Genomic DNA, 19,016 nt, shown 5'->3' with positions numbered 1-19,016 from the left:
GCGCCTTTCATCAAAAGCCTAGATCGTAAGGTGGGCTCCTGAAGGGGGATGAGGAGCTGTCCAGTGCTGAAAGTGGTCTTCCTAAAAGAGTTGGCATTTTTCAAAGAAGATGCAGATGGGGTGGGCTGCTTTTTACAGGTGTCTGGGGCGTCTTGTGTAGTCAGGAAGCAAGGTCGTGGTAACCCAGTTCTGTGGGTTATTTGAGGTGCTATTGGGTTGTGAGACTGGGATTTAGCTTGGAAGTCCTGGGATGCCTTGGCAAATGCCAATTTCATCATCTCTTCCCTCCCTTCCCCCAAGGAAATCCTGCTGTCATCCCAGTGAGGGTTATGCTAGAAAGCAAGCCATGGTCAAGCCATTATGCTTTTGTTTATATTGCACAAAACCATAGTTAAGACTAGTCGTGGCTTGTAAGTTAGCTTCAAATCATGGTTTCAGATACTGGCTCAATGTACCCCAACGAAACATAGTTATTGGCGTGTCAATCATTCTAACCATGGTTTGTGTAAAATCACAGTGTCTAAACCGAGCCAAAGGCAGCACAGTTTTTAGGCATGTCTATTGGCCCAAATTGCTCTTATTCTGTTGCATAAAACTTCTCTGTGGTAACAGTGCATGTAAATAAGTAAGTTTATTACAGTCATTGACCAACATCATATAAAAATAAAACTGGCAAACATACAGTATAGAAAATACCTAGTTAAGTTAAAATCTATGCTGAATCAAAATAACCACTCATTAAAAAATTTAAAATCCTCTTACAAATACACCACGTAAGCTTGGCCATATTTAGAATTGTCCTCTCATCGGATCCAGTTGCTAAAATAGAAATAATAGTTTTTCTACCTCGACCCGGATTTTTACAGAGAAAAAGGTCAATCAGGAGTTTGTGTTCTTCAGCCATTTTGTTACAATCAAATATGAGATGTTCCAGAGTGGTGGTAACAGTGAAGTCGGTCTATGAGGTTGCTGTCCCACATCCTCTGCTGTAACAGAAGAATTGAACCACGAGTATGATCTGAATAATGCACTAAACTGCTCTGAGCCCACAAGCCTGCCGGCCAAAGTCAGAGGCGTTCTCTGTAAGCCTTGTGTTCCGAGTCTCTCCATGCCTTGTTAAAAGGCCGCCCTGTGTTTGAAGCATCCGCGCGTTGGAGCGCAGCAGGGCTTTGTTCTGTGGCTCATGTGCCCTAACTATTTGAAGGCTGAAATTCTTTAATCCATCTGTGGAAGAAGACTCAGCAGGTCCTTCCCCTTTATGGATTAGGATTTTATATTTATTACACACTCAGAGAAAATTAGTCCTTAAAACTGTTTTATTGGGTTCGGTTTGCATTCAGCATTCAGAATATATTAGCAGGCTCACATTCACAGAATGGCCAGCAACTTTAAAATCCATACAAAGCACTACACAGTGCGTAACTTCCAAACTTAGCAAGCTTAATAATTACTCCTAGCTCTAACAAACCACTCTTCTTCTAATCACCTATCGGCTCCTCCTGAAAAGAGGGGAAATTTTCCTTTTATATCTCCACTAATCAGCAATCTCCCTCAACCAACCAGGAGTCGAATTTAATTAAAAGGAATCTTCAATAGATTCATTATACTAAATGAATGTGTAGGTTAACATTCTTTAAGACTTCCAGAATTCACAACTTCCAACAGCTGGTGATGACCTTCAGCCGATTACTTTTCAATTCCAGGACAGGCCAGCTGGAGAAAAGCCCAAACAGTTAACACTTTAAAACATGACACAAAACTTACAGGAAGAATCATACTGGTGCAGCTACAATTAAACCCTGATAAATTCTTTCTCCACACCATGCTTTTTGAAAACAGGATCTGGAAGCCTTAAACGTAACAAGGCGGGCAATTTGCAGAAATGTAACATGGGCACCAGGGTGTGCCTCCTTTGTTCTTTTTTTTAACAAGTTGTGCTCACCATGTAGCGCAATCCCAAGAAGAACAGTGATTGTAATTGCCTGTGGATGTTCCTGTCGAGCAGCGTGGGAGCTGTCGATTATCGTTGTCTTTGGGGACAGGGTGGCGTAGTGGTTAAGAGCGGTGGGCTCCGGAGAACCGGGTTTGATTCCCCGCTTCCACACATGAGCAACCAACTCTGATCTAGTGAACCAGGTTTGTTTCCCCACTCCTCCACATGAAGCCTTCTGGGCGATCTTGAGCCAGTCACAGTTATCTCTTACAGCCCATTCCCAGCTCAAAGGTGTCGATTGTGGGGACAGGAAGGGAAGGAGTTTGTGGGCCACTGTGAGACTGCTTATGGTTGAGAAGAAGTGGGGTATAAATCTGGGTTCTGTGTATAAAGAGAATAATTGATCCAGGAGCAGCAGTGGCGTAGGAGGTTAAGAGCTCATGTATCTAATCTGGAGGAACCGGGTTTGATTCCCAGCTCTGCCGCCTGAGCTGTGGAGGCTTATCTGGGGAATTCAGATTAGCCTGTACACTCCCACACAGCCACCTGGGTGACGTTGGGCTAGTCACAGCTTCTCGGAGCTCTCTCAGCCCCACCTACCTCACAGGGTGTTTGTTGTGAGGGGGGAAGGGCAAGGAGATTGTAAGCCCCTTTGAGTCTCCTGCAGGAGAGAAAGGGGGGATATAAATCCAAACTCTTCTTCTTCTTCTTTGATTGAACAGACTACTTGGCATTTATGTTGTTTGACTTGAGACAGTTCCTTCCTCCTTGAATGGTGAGGTCCCAGAATGACTTTGGAGTTCATGTTTGGACAGTTCTTCATTTCAGAGGTCAATCACTGTATGGATTTTCAAAGGGCAGGCATTTGGAAAGTATGAAACTGTATATAAGAACTGTCTGTTAGGCTGTGATTTTGTAACAAAGATGTGCACATTCAAGACAATTTGAATCCTGGCCTGGATCCATTTTCAAAAAATCCCAGGAAGACGTGTCAGACAATATAATGCTTTTTAAAGTTTACAGAATGCTCTTAGTGTTCACATTATTACAGTGATGCTTATAACAGCCCAGCAAATAGACCAGTATCTCTTTGCTGTCAGAAACGTTCTAAAGGTGAAAGCCATTTCTCTAAAGCTACCTAACATGTTTGTGCCTCAGATGAAGAACCAGCAACCCCCCGGATCACAGCCACTATTCATCAGCTCCACTGAATTGCTGAAACAAACGAGTGAAATGTTAGAAGTATGTTCACACCCTAATTCTCTGTTTAATTGTGACCAGGTAGCTCAAATTTTGCCTTTGTAGTCAAGGAGATGACAAATGAAAAAAGACTGCAAAATGAGACCTCAAGCAAGGCTTCTCGGAAAAATGGCTTGGATCCCAAGGTCTCCTTCTGCTCGTGGAAAGAGCGTTCTGCTCCAGAGGAATCTTTTCACATGCAGAAGAATGATTTCACTCCAATCCATTGTGTTGGACCGGGCTCAAGTATCTTTCTTCAAAATGACGGTCTTCTGCTGCTATTCTAACTGTACCACTTCACTTAATCATTGTTGTCTGAAATGCTTCTGCCGGAAACTTTAAGAAGAGTGAATACTGAGGGTAGTGGAAGATGGTTTCGTAATGATCTCGCCTGTTTGTGCGCTCCTTTTGAAGCAATGCACCAAGAATTCTTATTGATCTACTTTGCAGAGGCCTCTGTGGTGGCGGCTAAAAAACTGCCTGAACTTTGATTCCTCCACATTTTGAGCAAAGGGCTGGTTGCTATTTTGAGCACTATGTGGTAGCAAAGGACAAAATTGTACCACAAGGCTGCAGCTTAATGCTGACAAAATAAATTGGAGTTCAATAACAACAATCTTTTTACTTGTATATTTCCTTACAAACTTAAATGGAAATGTACACAAGTTTACAAGTATGTGACAAACCAGCCATCTATGCAAGAGCAAGCTAGCCGGAAATCTTGACTCAATGCTGACCTAGTAATGAAACTTCAAGGCTCAGTATATACAAATACAATCAATTTACAACCAAAGCTCAAAATGTAAAAGGGAACCAGTGTGGTATAGCGGTGAAGAGCAGGTGGATTCTAATCTGGAGAACTGGGTTTGATTCCCCACTCCTCCACCTGAGTGGTGGAGGCTTATCTGGTGAACCACATGTGTTTCCGCACTCCTACATTCCTGCTGGGTGACCTTGGGCTAGTCACAGTTCTTTGGAGCTCTCTCAGCCCCACCTACCTCACAAAGTCTTTGCTGGGAGAGGAAGGGAAAGGAGCTTGTAAGCCACCTTGAATCTCCTTACAGGAGAGACAGGTGGGGTATAAATCCAAACTCTTATTCTTCTAAATAAAAAAAATTAAAAAACATATAAAGGATATCAAAGGGGACTTCACTCTGCTAGCTTGACTCCTGCTTCTCGCAAAGTCCTTAAAGGAGCCAGAATACAAGGCTAATTATACAATCTGCAAAGACAAAAGAGAATAGCCAGGTGCAATCATTCCCTCATTGCAAAAACAGTCGGAAGTCAATTGACTGGAGTGTATGCAAACGAAAGAGAAACTCTCAAAGCTACGTAATTTACAAAGGTAGTGTAGTAGTTAAGAATTGGTGGACCCTAATCTGGAGAACCGAGTTTGATTCCCCGCTCCTCCACATGAGCAATGGAGTCTTCTCTGGTGAACCAGATTTGTTTCCCCGCTCCTACATTCCTGCTGGGTGAACTTAGGCTGGGCACAATTCTTTGGAACTCTCTCAGCCCCACCAACCTCACAAGGAGTCTGTTGTGGGAAAAGGAAGGGAGAGGAGTTTACAGGAGAGAAAGGGTGGTGGTGGTATAAATCCAATCCAAGATCTGTGACTAGCCCAAGGTCACCCGGCAGACTTCATGTATAGGAGCAGGGAAACAAATCCAATTCATCAGCTAAGAGTCCGCCACTCACAGGGAGGAATGGGGAATCAAATGCAGCTCTCCAGATTAGAATCCATCGCTCTTAACCACTACACCCTGATTTAAGCATGGATGCCTTCCTGACCTGCTCAGGCATGACGCTCTAACACAGGTGTCAAACTCGTGTCCCTCCTGATGTTCATGAACTACAGTTCCCATCAGCCCTTGCCAGTATAGCCAATGCTCATGTTGGGAGGGACTGATGGGAACTGTTGTTCATAAACTTCTGGAGGGCCGCGAGTTTGACACCCCTGCGAGGTGGAAGCCCCAAAACAGAATGTGTGGGTCCAGACAGCTATTGATGTTGGCCATTTTCAAATCGATGCCTTCAGATGGCATTGCTCAGATAAGCAAAGCTGCTGCCGAGGCAGCCCTGCAGATTCTTTTTTTGAATGCTATAATTTGCACAACTGCAGGCGTAATTCTGTCTCAGTCAGAACAGCCTGCTTTACCACAAAGTTCTCCAAGCATAATTTTGAGACCGGCAGGGAATCTGAAAACTTCAACTTCTCCAAGAGGACTGGTGACAAGCATTCTGGAAGTATTGTTAAAAACTTTGCATTTCAGGGCCATTTAAAACACAAAGCAGGGGAAAATCTGTGCTTGTTCAGGGGGTAGAGACCGAGTCAATCTAATAGGAAATAACTTGTTTGCTGTATCACTCAAAATTTCCCCATAACGAGCAAAAGGGACGGTACACAAGCATTTGATTAAACCGTTGTCATTCACGTTAGTTTCATGGCAAACTGTCAGAGGCTCACACGGAAGAGGAAAACATACCCCAGACAATGTGTCGTTCTCTAAGCACCTTCTGTTTCTAAATGTTCAGTAAGCCTTCCATAGCCAGTGAGGGCTAAAAACTTTCCATCCATGAGGGCTAAAAACTTTCTCCCCTTCCCATTCAAGGCTCTCAGGATGGAAAGCAGCTATAACATTCATCTGTTTTCTGATGTCCCCCTTCTCTGTATCCCTTTCTTTCCCACCCTCTGTTTGTCACTGGTTAGAATTTGGGTAGCATATGGGCCACATTTGGAAACATGTCAGCCAACCTGTTCAGCATTGCTTTCCCAGCTGGCTTCTTCCCTTTTGGGCAGAGGGAGGGGATCTGAGTTTGGAAGAAACATAAAAATATGAACACAGTTTAAATCTGATGCTTATCAAGCACCCTGCAGGCCCCAAACCTTGGTTAGACTGTCAGACCCGGCCTGGTGGCTGTAAGTGAGGCAGGCCTACAGTTTAGAGTGGATCCCTGGACATGCCTTGGCGGGGTGCAGTTCCGATCTGAACCAAAAGCTCGGGGCAACTGGAAGCGTTCATTTTCTTGTCACCGATGGGGCCGCTTCATTTCCCTGTTGCTCCCTATGTTACATCACTGGCAGTGAAAGTGTGCCGGCACATGCCTTAGTTTGGGGGTTGGCTGGTTTCTGGAGAGTCAGGCTGGGAAATCAGGGAAGGCCTGATGGGATAGGGAACTGCTTAGTATTGAAGCCCTTCCCAGTGAGGCAGGCAGGAGACTCTCTGCAGGATTTCCCACAGGTCAGGTGGGAGAAAAAAGTGGCTTGTTTAATCTCCCCCCAGTGCTGAAGGCCCTGCCACCCCTCCTCTAGCCTCCTGACTTTACCCTTTCTAGCCAGTGTGTCAGATGCTCTGCAAATGCTTGGCCCTTTGCCCACTGCAGGGGAGAGGAGCACGAAATTGCCAGTCCACAAGGAGGGCTGAAAGAGAAGCTCATTACCGCAATACACTGGAAGAGCCCTGCAAGGAAGGCAGGCGTGTGTGGGGGGGAGGGGGCGAGGGAAACGGTGCCTAGGTGCCAATTAAGGGAAAGGCCAATCATCTGCAGGTTTCCCCCCTGGGTGAGTTGGAGCAACGAGGGGTGCCCTGCTGAGTTTCTTCTCAGGTTAATAAGGGGATTGGCGGCCACAGAAGTTATTTGCTGCACAAAGATCCCCGAAGCACAGGGGAATGTCTCAGCTGCTTTTCATCCTGTCGGCTTTGTGGCTGAACTCTGAACTCAGTTTTGCGGCCTGAGGCCACTGTATTTCCAGGCAGAGACGATTGCCGGTGTGTTGCAACTGATATCTGGGAACAGGTGGTTTGAGGGCCCGCTTCAATGGTTTTGGGTTTTTCCTAGGCGACCAAGGCTCATATCAAGCTGAACACCAAGAAGCTCTACCAGGCCGACGGCTATGCAGTGAAGGAGCTGCTGAAGATCACCACTGTGCTGTACAACGCCATGAAGACAAAAGGCATCGACGCCATCAACATGGATGAGGAAGACGTGGGGAAGTTCAAGTTCGATCTTGGCTCAAGAGTAAGGGAAATGATACTTTCTCTCCCCTCCTTTTCATAGCAGATCCTTGCGTTACATCCTTCCTTCCTTGCAGCTTGAAGCACCATTTCCGCTTCCGTGACTCCACGGAGCAGAAGATGAAGGGCTGGATCTCCAGCCAAGAGACTTCTGAGAGAGTTCAGCAAGAAAAGTGTCCCTTTGGGGCTCCGCTCATTTCTAGCCATTGGCCACGAAGGAGGCCATTGATCAATTGTCTAGTCCCACCCAGGTGCCATATCTAGCCGCACACCATAACAACCGATCAGGAAACATTGATGGAAGTTTCATCTCAGCTAATGGCTATTGTAACCAATGGAGAAGTTTGTTTTGCTCTTTTTAAAAGATCCTCAGTTCTGCTCCTTTTTGTGTTCTATTCTCATTGTGGCGCATTTTTTTAACAGCAACTTTTAAAAGCTGGTTCCTTAACTTGGGAGACAGTGCTCAGAGGATAATTGCAGATCAATATCTTTCATCACAGCAGACCGCCTTTATGGTTTCCCAATATATTCAGTGCTGGCAACAATAATGTAGCAGTCTCTCTCTGATGAAATCCCACAGGGCCATTCAGTTGACTTCAAGCAGCTGTCGAAAACCTTTCCCCCTCCCCATTGTGTTTGAGGCCGCTGTTAAGTGTCATAAGTAGCCAGCATTGTATGAAAAAGTGGAGTTTTTAAAAACAATTGTCCTGGGTTTAAAAAAAATTTTTAAGGAGCAGCAGTGGCGTAGTGGTTAAGAGCAGCTGTGCTCTAATCTGGAGGAGCTGGGAATTCAGATTAGCCTGCGCACTCCAACACACGCCAGCTGGGTGACCTTGGGCTAGTCACAGTTCTTCTGAGCTCTCTCAGCCCCACCCACCTCACAAGGTGTTTGTTGTGGGGGCAGGGGGAAGGGAAAGTTGATTGTAAGCCCCTTTGAGTCTCCTGACAGGAGAGAAAGGGGGGATATAAATCCAAACTCTTCTTTTACTCTTGTACAGTACTAGGAAACCTTACAAAGACAATTATGGAGAGGTTGGAGGGAATGCATCTGGGATGCACTTTGCAGGATCATGCAGAAGCCCTCAAATTTGAGACAGCTGCCAGCTGAGTGACCTTGGGCTAGTCGCAGTTCTTCGGAGCTCTCTCAGCCCCACCTACCTCACGGGGTGTTTGTTGTGAGGGGGGTAGGGAAAGGAGTTTGTCATCCCCTTTGAGTCTCCTTGCAGGAAAGAAAGGGGGGATATAAGTCCAAACTCTTCTTCTACTCTTCTTCTAAGTGGCTGCCAGGGAAAGTGACCCGTTTCTGTCTTTCCCGTTTCTCTAGATCAGTGAGCTGAAGGCTGCCCGGCATCTTGCGTCAGAAATCACTTCCAAAGGAGCATCCGTCTATGACTTGCTGGGCAAAGAAGTGGAGCTGAGAGTAAGTGGGGAGAAAGGCAGTGGGAAGGGCTGCAAAAGGCAGAACACTCAGGAATCATGCAAGAGGTTCCCACTTCCTGTTGTGCAACTGTGTTGCTCTGATTCAATGTTTTTCTAGGAGTGCAGAAACCCAAGATTGGGCTGGTTGTTGCCGATGAATCTGTGAGCTCCAGTTCTGTTTACTACTCTGTTTTCAGACTCTATGCATGTCTTCACTCTGCTCGTTTTTCCTTCTCTAAGATTCCTTTCTCTAATTCCACCCCCGCCCCACATCCTTATAGAATGGGCTTCCTGCTAAAGTAAACTTTTTTCTCATTTTAGGCGGCAGCCCACATCACGTTGCTCAAGCAAGCCTTTTTCCTGACATGGTTTTAATTGCGTTCATTTTGATTCGCCAGGTTTCTGGTGAGCGTTCATTTGTTTTCCCTGTTGTAAGCTACTTTGAGCAACAAGGAAAAGTGGCGTATAAATTAAGCAAGTACATAGGAGCTCAGTCCCAAGTGTGCTGGAGTTTGGTATCTCTGGAGCTTTGCACAGAAGGTAGATTCGAGTGACGTCTGCAGACAGACCAACCCCCTGTACAGTGAATAACTGTGCACTTATTTATGCAGACTGTAGTGTCTTGAGCAGTAGAACAGCTCCAGATGGCTGTCTTTCCTTTCCAGTATGTTCCAGAGAAGATTTTGGAAGCCCTTCATGATTCTTCACTTGTAGCAATGCAGCCATTTGCAAAATTTAGGGACAAAAGCAGTGTTGAGGAAAAGCAGTCCTGAACAGTTTCTCCACCTGCCTGTTAAATAACAGAGAGGCTTGTTCCAGGGGAAAACGACCCCTTCTCTCCACCTTTGTCACAAACATTTCATTGGGAGCCAGTCTTCAAACTGCATGCTCTGACACAGATTTATTTTATTTATTTATTTATTTATTGTTACAGCTTCTATACCGCCCCATCCCCGGAGGGCTCTGGGCGGTGTACAACAAAAAATATAAATAGACAAATTATAAAATCTTTAAAACAGCGATAACAATAGCAGTAAAAGTAATAATAGAGGCGTCCGACTAACCCCATTTTTAAAATTCTCCCCAAAAAGGGGGGAGGAGGGGGATGAGTCACTTTTGATAATGGCCAAGATGAAAGGCCACCAGCGCTGGTCTCTCCAAAGGCCCGGCGGAACAACTCCGTTTTACAGGCCCTGCGGAACTCATTGAGGTCCTGCAGGGCCCCAACAGCCGGAGGAAGGGTATGTTCCACCAGGCCGGGGCCAGAGCCAGAAGGCCCTGGCCCGCCGTGGGAGGCAAATTAGCCCACCGAGCCGGAGAGGCCGCGGCAGGGACATATGGGTGATGCGTCCTCGAAGATACTGAGGGTCCCAGGAAGGTTCCTTTAAAGGTCAACACCAGCACCTTGAAGATGATCCGAACTCTACTGGGAGCCAGTGCAGCTGGCGCAATACAGGCTGAATATGATCGTGAAATGGCGCCTTTGCCTGTGAGTAAGCCGCCGCTGCATGCTGGACCAGTTTTAGTCTCCGGATCAAACGCAAGGGAAGACCCGCAGAGCCAGAAAGCCACAATAGTCTAATCTGGAGGACCGCTGCATGGATCACCGCGGCTAGGTCCGCTTTGGGAGAGGAAAGGAGCTAGCCGGCTCATGGAGGGTGAAAAGGCAGTCTGCTGTATGGGCCACCTGGGTCTCCATTGAAAGAGACAAATCCAGGTGGACCTCAGCGCCAATGTGGCCCCCTCCCACACCGGGTGGCTGGAAAATCCTGTCCTCGCCGCCAAGCCAGAGGATCTCCGCCTTCGACATGGGTTTAGTTTTAACCTGCTCTGCCGTCACAACTGCAACCAGCAACCGCCTAAATAGTGCTGGTATCGCGAGGGAGGCTTAATTGCTCCTCCATCAACAGAATGAGCTCAGAGGTCATCAGCCACTGGGATGGCAGGTGGTCAGCCCAAACCTCGCACTCAGTCGAAGCAAGGGGTCGATGTAGATATTAAATAGCAGCGGGATAGTAGAGGCCCCTGGGGTACACCGCAATCAAGCGCTGGCACTTCCGGGAGGCTCTGGTCCCCGCGACTTCACTTGCTGACTCGACCGGCGAACGAGGCAATCCACTGAAGGACAGTGCCCCGCACTCGAGGCGTGGGTCAAAAGGTCGTGGTCGACTTGACATCAAACGCCGCGGTAAGATCTTAATACATTGAATACTGAATGTATCCGTGACGGCGACGAGAACAGTCTCCGCCCCATGCCCAGCACGGAAGCCGGACTGGAAGGGGTCAAGGCCGTCATGCGTCATCCAGAAAACCTTGAAGTTGCTCCAACCCCACTCTCTCAATTCCCTTCCCCAGGAACGAAAGATTCAAACGGGCGATAATTGGCCAGATCCTTTGGATCTAACGGTGGTCTTTAAGAGTGGGCGGACTACTGCCTCCTTCAACCCATCCGAAAGACTCCTTTGCTCGAGGGAGCCATTGATGCTACTCAACAGATGGGGTCGTAGCTCCACCCTGCAAGTTTTACAAGCCAGGATGGGCACGGATCCAGAGGACAGGTAGTTGGTCTAACAGCAGTCCTGTCAACAGCGGCTTCAGAGAGCAAGGAAAACTGGGTTAAACAATGGCCCGAAGACGGCAAGGGAGTCTCCAGTTCACTGATTGTAGCCAACGGGAAGATCCTGGCGGAGCGACGCTGACCTTTATCCAAAGCTCATAAAAGCCTCTACAGCTAATGCTCAATTGTGAATTTGAGGACCTCTCCGATAGGGAGGTTAGAGACCGAATTATACGAAATAATTGTGCTGGGCGGGAGCTAGCGGATGCGAGAGGGGAGGAGAAGAAAGCCCTCTTCGCCTCCTTCGTCGCCACCTCATAGGCTTTCATAAACGCCCTATAAGATGTTCGCCACAAGCAGGATTTCCTCCACACCGCTCTAGACGCCTAAGCACCTCAAGCTTCATATTGCGCGAACTCCCCAGTGTACCAGGGAGAATGAGAGCGGGGGCGAGGACGCCGGGGCAACAACCTCGAGGGCATCGGAGAGCCGGGAATGCCAGTCCTCCACCTGCTCATCAAGGGTGCCGGCGGGTTCGGGGTCCCGCAGAGCATTCACGAAACCAAGTGGGATCCATAAGTCTCCGCTGGCGGGCATAAATTGGCCAGACAGGGGTGTTGTGGCGTGTCCACCAACCTTCAGGGCATAATGGTCGGACCATGGCACTCTGTGAACAGAGGATACCACCAAGCTTACTCCTCGACCAAGACCAAATCCAGCGTGATGCCCGCCTCATGAGTGGGGCCAGAGTTTATTAAGGAGAGGCCTAGTGTCGCCATGGATGATACCAGCTCCGCAGCCGCCGTGCATGAGGCGGTGTCGACATGGACGTTGAAGTCCCCCAAGACTATAAGCCTGGGGAACCGCAACGCCCAGTCTGACACCACCTCCAGCAGCCGCGGCAGGCCGTCTCCCGGTGCGCTAGGAGATGGTGATAACCCGTGGACATCTTCTTCCAGCACTGATGAATTGTGCACTTAGGTGGACTAAGCTTATCACAAATCATTTTTATCCAGAGATGAAAATGGTTGTCTGGTCGACTTGGCTGTCCCATCTCTCGGGAAGCCTGGCTCTTCCCTGTGCCTCATTAGACTCAAAGGCACAAAGCCTTTGATGTTGACAACCTCCCAGAATGGGCGGGGGGGGGGGGGCTTTCATGTCCCCTTCCTTAATGATCTGTGCTTGGCTCCCATTTTCTGAGAGATCAGTGAAAATTCTGAAATGTCAGCCTCAGCTTGAGATTAGAGTTTTCAAGTGCGGCCTCCGTTCCCTCCAAGAAGCTTCTGTTCGTATCAACTGAGCAATCTGATGTTTGGGATCCTTATACGAGCAAAATATATTGCCCATCCCTTGGATGGTTCATGTGTTGTGTGCCCAGAAAGTCCTAGGTCAGGGGTAGGGAACCTGCGGCTCTCCAGATGTTCAGGAACTACAATTCCCATCAGCCCCTACCAGCATGGCCAATCTGGAGAGCCGCAGGTTCCCTACCCCTGTCCTAGGTGAAAGCACCTCAGGTAGCAGGTATGGGAAAGGCCTTTCTGTGCCAGAAACCTGGGCGAGGGGTTGAAGGTCAGAAGAGGGACTCCTTTGCTAGAGGGACTCCTGTGCTGGACAACGCAAGGCACCTTTGTTTGTCTATTGGGTGGACAGAATGACTGTAAATTGCATTCCCAGTCCTTTGAAGTGTACTGCTTCTTGACTAGAGGTTCCATTTTACAGCCATGGCTGAATGCCACTGATCCTTCTATCCATTTCTCTGATCCTTTGAGGCCCAAATCTTAATGGCCTCTTTGGGAAGTTGCTGTCCTTGGGTCTTCTCAATCTCACACTCCAGCTAAAGAAAGAGATGATAGACTCATAAGAAGGACTAGTTCAGGCCAGCTAGTCCAACCCCCTACTCAACCCCCAGCCTAGTTCAGGCCAGCTAGTCCAACCCCCTACTCAACCCCCAGCCTAAAGCATCCCTTCGTCCAGCCACTGCTTGAAGACTGCCAGTGAGGGGAAGCTCACCCCCTCCCTAGGCAGCTGGTTTGTGTCCCTTCACAGCAGCAGTGGGGGCTGATGACATCATAGAATCATAGAGTTGGAAGAAACCCGCAGGGCCATCCACTCCAACCCCCTGCCATGCAGGAACACACAATCAAAGCACTCCTGACAGATGGCCATCCAGTCTCTCTTTAAAAACTTCCAAAGAAGGAGACTTCACCACACTCCGAGGTCGTGCATTCCACTGTCAAACAACTCTTACTGTAAGGAAGTTTTTCCTGATGTTTAGGTGGAATCTCTTTTCCTTCACCTTGAACCCATTGCTCCTGGTCCTATTCTCTGGAGCAGCAGAAAACAAACTTGCTCCCTCGCCAACATGACATCCCTACAAATATGTAAACATGGCTATCATTTCACCTCTTAACGTTCTCTTCACCAGTCTAAACATCCCCAGCTCCCTAAAGTCTCTCCTCTTAGGGCATGGATTCCAGACCTTTGACCATTTTGGTTGCCCTCCTCTGGACCTGTTCCAGCTGGTCAATATCCTTCTTGCCCAGAACTGTACACAATATATCCGGTGAGGTCTAACCAATGCAGAATAGAGTGGTACAATTACATCTCTCGATCTAGAGTGTCTTCAGAGGCATGGCACCTTTCAGCTTTTACAGTTCAGAAGAAGCGGCAGCTGTGATAGCTGCTGTGAAAAAAAATCACGTCCTGATAAGCAGAGGAGACTTCCCTTGAGAGACATGAAGTTGATTCTGTGCTGAACCATTTCAGATAGCACGGTGGCGAATGTATCATTACCCCTACTCAGCCCTAGCAATACAGAGTGTCTTTTCTCCATCCCCAGAGAGCATTTGGACAAATGGACAAAGCCATCTTTGTGCCGATGTAGCCATGGGAACAGTCTGCATCCTCGTCAAGTGAATGGTGGTGTGTCCCATGGCAGCATTTCTGCCCGCGTCAGCTGGGCTTTTTTAAAATATGCATGTATGTTCACAATTAAAATGGGAAGGAACACAGTGTCTGAAACTGCATGACTTGGCACCTGGTTATATGGATTATTGTTAATTGGCCGAAAGTGGCTGTTAAAACTTGGAGGCTCAAGTCAGGCCTTTCCTGATCATATAGAGAAGGAGGCTGCAATGAAGGGCATGGGAGAGAGAGGATCAATGCGATCCGAAGCAGCCTGCAAAGTTCATTGTAAGGGGGCTTAGAAAGTGTTTAGCCCCACTGGGGATTGCATATGGGATGAACTATAAAATGCTTTTGATGTTCAGAAGTGTGCCTATGAGTTGCCCTGTTGCCATCCCCACATTCCCTCTGGCTGAACAGACGCTTGCATGGACGGAACATTTCTGCTGTGCAGAAACCAGCTGTCCTACATGGCCACTAAGAAGGCACAAGAGAGGGCAGGGTGGGTTGAACAACAGAGAGGATGACCACTGAGAGGAAGGGCCTGGTTTGGGGGACCACTGAGAGCACAGGGGTGTGACCTATCCATCCACCGCAGGTCTCCCACTTCTGTCTGACAGGAAGAAGGAGAAGGAGAAGAAGAAAAAGAAAAAGAAGAGGAGGAGGAGGAATTTGGATTTATATCCCCCTTTCTCTCTTGTAAGAGACTCAAAGGGGCTTACAATCTCCTTTCACCCCCCCCCCCCCCCCCGGCACAACAAACACCCTGATAGGTGGGTGAGGCTGAGAGACCTCTGAAGAGCTGTGACTGGCCCAAGGGCACCCAGCTGGCATGTTTTGGAGTGCACAAGCTAATCTGGTTCACCGGATAAGCCTCCATAGCTCACATGGCGGAGCGGGGAACCAAACTCAGTTCTCCAGATTAGAGTTCACCACTGAGATGAAGGGTCAGGCCGTTGCGTCTCATCATCTCCATCAGCTAGCACAAGACGTACTGTGGGCCTATCCAATTATAATGCATGCCAGTCATGTCAGGTGGCATCTTCCATGTTAGCAGAGAGCTGAGTACTTTAGACCCTCATCTTTCAATAGCCGTGAAGCAGCAGCACCTGACCCCTGCAGAGAGCTGGTAGCAGAAAACTTTTGGGCCCGGTAAAGCATTAATTTGTTCCGCTGAGCAGGAACACGGGGAGCTATAGGGCAGATGTCATCGTATGCCTGGAACACTGCGTGTGACTCGCTTATTAAAAATAATGCTGGTGGATTTAACTCCCTTGTCTTTGTGTCCTTCCACCCAGTTCAGGCTGCTGTTTGCTGTGCGGCACACTGGGGCTGCCTGGCCTTTGTCAGGAACAAAATCCGCCAGAAGTTTTGTGGATTTTGTGTTCCAAATTAGAGATCCCCTCACCAGCTACGGAGCAGAACTGCCGTGAACTCTCTCTGCTGAAAAGTCCTGTTCATTTTTCCACCAAACAGTCTCTACTTCTGCCTATAACTTTGCTACCCTTTTAGGAATTCCAGGCCTATATTGGTCTCTCCCAAGCCATCCTGCACCCCATTATTTTTAATTCTGAAAGTTATTTTGCTTGGTTAATGGTTATAAGGTGCTTCCCCTGAAACGTATTGCAAGACATTTGATGTTCCTTTCGTGTTTTTCTTTTTGAACAAACCATCCTGAGCAGGCAAAATGGAATACCTTACAGCTGTTTTAAAAAGAATCTTCCTTATGCCGTGACTCTGTGCTGCCTGCGTTAATAACACCTGCTAATGGCATCTCCATGGGATTGTGTTGTTTTTTTTATTCTAATTTGCCTAAAGTGATTTTTCCGCTTTAACTCATCACCATTAATTGTTTGTTCTGCTTCCCTGATTTCTAATGAGTGGCTTGTTGCGAAACACCTTGGCGATTTACGCTGCTGGACCGGGTAAACAGCAAGCGGCGTCTTGGGTTGAGGGAGAGCGTATTTCCTGTTGACTGGAGCGGATATCCACCAGAGGCGAGTTTCTGCTGTTCCCATCTTGTTACCTGCTCACTGGTTGGCTCTCCCATTGGGAGGACCCATTCAGGCCATCTGTCATTCTATTCTTCTGCTTGAACATTGTTCATACAAAAGCAAGCCACGGTGGAGGAGCCCTGGCCCCAGCGTGAAACCCCGGAGAGCCCGTCAGAGGGTGAAGAAGGAGCAAAGGAGAGTTTGGGTTTTCTCTTTTTTTAAGGAGTCTCGAAGCGGCTTACAAATACCCCTTGTAAGGAGCAGCAGCACACTCTAATCTGGAGGAACCAGGTTTGATTCCTTGCTCTGCCACCTGAGCTGTGGAGGCTTATCTGGGGAATTCAGATTAGCCTGTGCATTCTGACAAACGCCATCTGGGTGACCTTGGGCTAGTCACAGTTCTTCTGAGCTCTCAGCCCCACCTACCTCACAGGGTGTTTGTTGTGAGGGGGGAAGGGAAAGGAGTTGTCAGCCCCTTTGAGTCTCATATAGGAGGGAAAGGGAGGGATAGAAATCCAACTCTTCTCTTCCTCCTCCTTTCCCCACAACAGACCCCTTGTGAGGCAGGTGGGGCCGAGAGAACTTGGGAAGAACTGTGACTAGCCCTAGGTCACCCAGCAGGCTTCATGTGGAGGAGCAGTGAAACAAATCTAGTCCACCAGGCATGTGTCAGGCGGAACACCTGACATCAAATAGGACCCTAGTTTCTGTCATGTTAATGGGGTTTCTCTGTTTTCAGTTTCCTGCTGTCTTCGTGCTTGGTAACCTGTAGCAATGTAGATTGCGCCCAAGCACCAGTTGGACTGATAGCCCCTCTGGTGGCCTTGAGGACTCCGGGTTCTCGCATTCCTGCGCTGTGCTGTTTTTGCTTTGATATCTCCGGGGGGGTGAAGGGAAGGGGGCACCTTGGTGGGCATAAAAGGGTGCTTGAGAAGCCAGCCTTTAGAACTGGCTTCTTCTGTGGCTACGCTGTCATCTGTCAATAAAGGCTTTGATGGAAATCACCGAGTCCGATATTGCTCACAGATCCAGGGCTTGACAGCTGGGTGGTCTGATGGAACAGAAGGCTGCCTTCTGTGTATTCCATTGTCCTCTTGCAAAAATGGACAGTCTGATTATAGACTTGTTAACTCAGAAGCAAGGCCCAGTGAATCCAACAGAGCTTGTTCCAAGGGAATGATGCATGGGGCTGCAACCTCCAAGTGCCTCCTAATCACCATTATGCTCTTCCAAGTCCATTGAAACCAGTTCGCTAGAGGGTAACTCCCTCTAATATTGTGCTTTAGGTCTCTTGTGCTGTTCGAACTGTGGATTGTTTAGCAAAGAAGTGGGGGTGGGTGGCTGCTGAACAGCCGGCCTTCTGTTTCTCTCGCGGGCGGATGAGTGCCTGAGTTTGGAACATCTCCGAACTTTCCTCACCTTTGAAAATTATGTTGGGCGTCTACAGCTCAGCCTTTTATGTGCCAAGGAGACTCAAAGGGGCTTACAATCTCCTTTCTGCCGCCCCCCCCCCCCACACACACAACAAACACCCTGTGAGGTGGGGGTGGGGCTGAGAGATCTCTGAAGAACTGTGACTAGCCCAAGGTCACCCAGCTGGCATGTGTTCAAGTGTACAAGCTAATCTGGTTCCCCAGATAAGCCTCCACAGTTCAAGTGGCCGAGCGGGAAATCAAACCTGGTTCTCCATATTAGAGTGCACCTGCTCTTAACCACTACACCGCGCTGGCTCTCTGCCATTGATTTCCAGCTCCTCCCCAGCATACCTGCTTATGACCAAAGTACCTTCTCTTGCCTCAATGACATCTTCTGTTTTGGATTTACTTTGTCCATGGAGCTATGGACGCGTATCAAAGGAAATTGCACCTCTGTTACTTTACGTCAGGGCTCAATTTGGTATGGAGCATCAAGAGCCCCTGATCTTGCTCAGGGATGACAACCCTTCCCACTTGCTTCAGCCGATGGCCACGGCCATTCTCCCAGGGAGGAGGGACCGCAGGAAAAGCACCTCTGACTACCCCTTTCAAGAAGACAAAGATCACTCATTTGAATCCTGGCATTGAGTACAGTTGCTGGTTTTATCACTGGTGCGCCAAGGCAACTGACGGTGCTGCTGGATCTTCAAGCTGTGCTGAAAATCAGATCTCTGCTGAGGGAGAGAGAGGGACCCTTTCAGTGGGAATTTGTCCCACACAAAATTTGTGTGGGAATTTGTCCCACACAAAAACATGAATGTCCATGACAAGCCCCTGCCGAAATAAAGTAAAAAACTATGGTAAGAAAAATGGGAGAACACAGCAGCTTGTCTTTTGTTCTTTTTAACACCCGGATTCCCTAATAACTTAACAGCTTCTGAAACAACCTTTCCTTTCCTATGACTCATGCAATTGCCGGCCGCCGTCTGTGTGATCCCACCTTTCCCCCAAACAGCTTGGGAATCGTCTAATGTTATCCTCCAAACAATCCTGTTAGGTAAGCTGTTGTGCGTTATTGTTGAGCCGAAAACTGTCCAGTGAAAATCCCGGCTGGGCAGCACTTTATTCATTTACTTCATGTATGCTCTGCCTTTCTTCTCAGTGGGGGCCGTGAGCTGCTTCCGCTGTTCTCCATTTTATCCTCATGGTAACCCTTTGTGGTAGGTTCGGCCAAGAGAAAGAGGCTGGCCTAAGGACTCCCTGCCAGCTTCCATGGCAGAGGGAGGATTTGAACCTGCGTCTCTGAGATCTTAGCCCATCACTCTAACATGTTACCCCAAGAGTGTCCAACTCTGGTGCTTAAGAACATAAGAAAGAGCCCTCTGGATCAGAGTCCATCTAGTCCAGCACTCTGCTACTCGCAGTGGCCCATCAGATGCCTTTGGGAGCTCACAGGCAGGATGTGAAAGCAAGGGCCTGCTGCTGCTGCTGCTGCTGCTGCTGCTGCTGCTGCTCCCGAGCACCTGGTCTGCTAAGGC

General features: G+C 48.3%; 1 protein-coding gene across 2 annotated transcripts in view; it reads left to right on the top strand.

The window, feature by feature from the left end:
- Window positions 1-19,016, top strand: part of CLUAP1 (clusterin associated protein 1) — a 50,383-nt gene that overhangs the window by 5,697 nt on the left and 25,670 nt on the right. For both annotated transcript variants that reach the window (XM_048492503.1, XM_048492502.1), the window contains exons 4-5: window positions 7,014-7,193; window positions 8,514-8,609. In XM_048492503.1, coding sequence (XP_048348460.1) covers window positions 7,014-7,193; window positions 8,514-8,609 — 276 coding nt within the window. The remainder of the gene's footprint in view (window positions 1-7,013; window positions 7,194-8,513; window positions 8,610-19,016) is intronic.

Source organism: Sphaerodactylus townsendi, linkage group LG04 (genome assembly GCF_021028975.2).
Source record: "Sphaerodactylus townsendi isolate TG3544 linkage group LG04, MPM_Stown_v2.3, whole genome shotgun sequence".
In the NCBI taxonomy this organism is placed as follows: domain Eukaryota; kingdom Metazoa; phylum Chordata; class Lepidosauria; order Squamata; family Sphaerodactylidae; genus Sphaerodactylus; species Sphaerodactylus townsendi.
The sequence above is the reverse complement of the archived record's forward strand: the minus strand, read 5'-3'. Positions and strand labels throughout refer to the sequence as shown.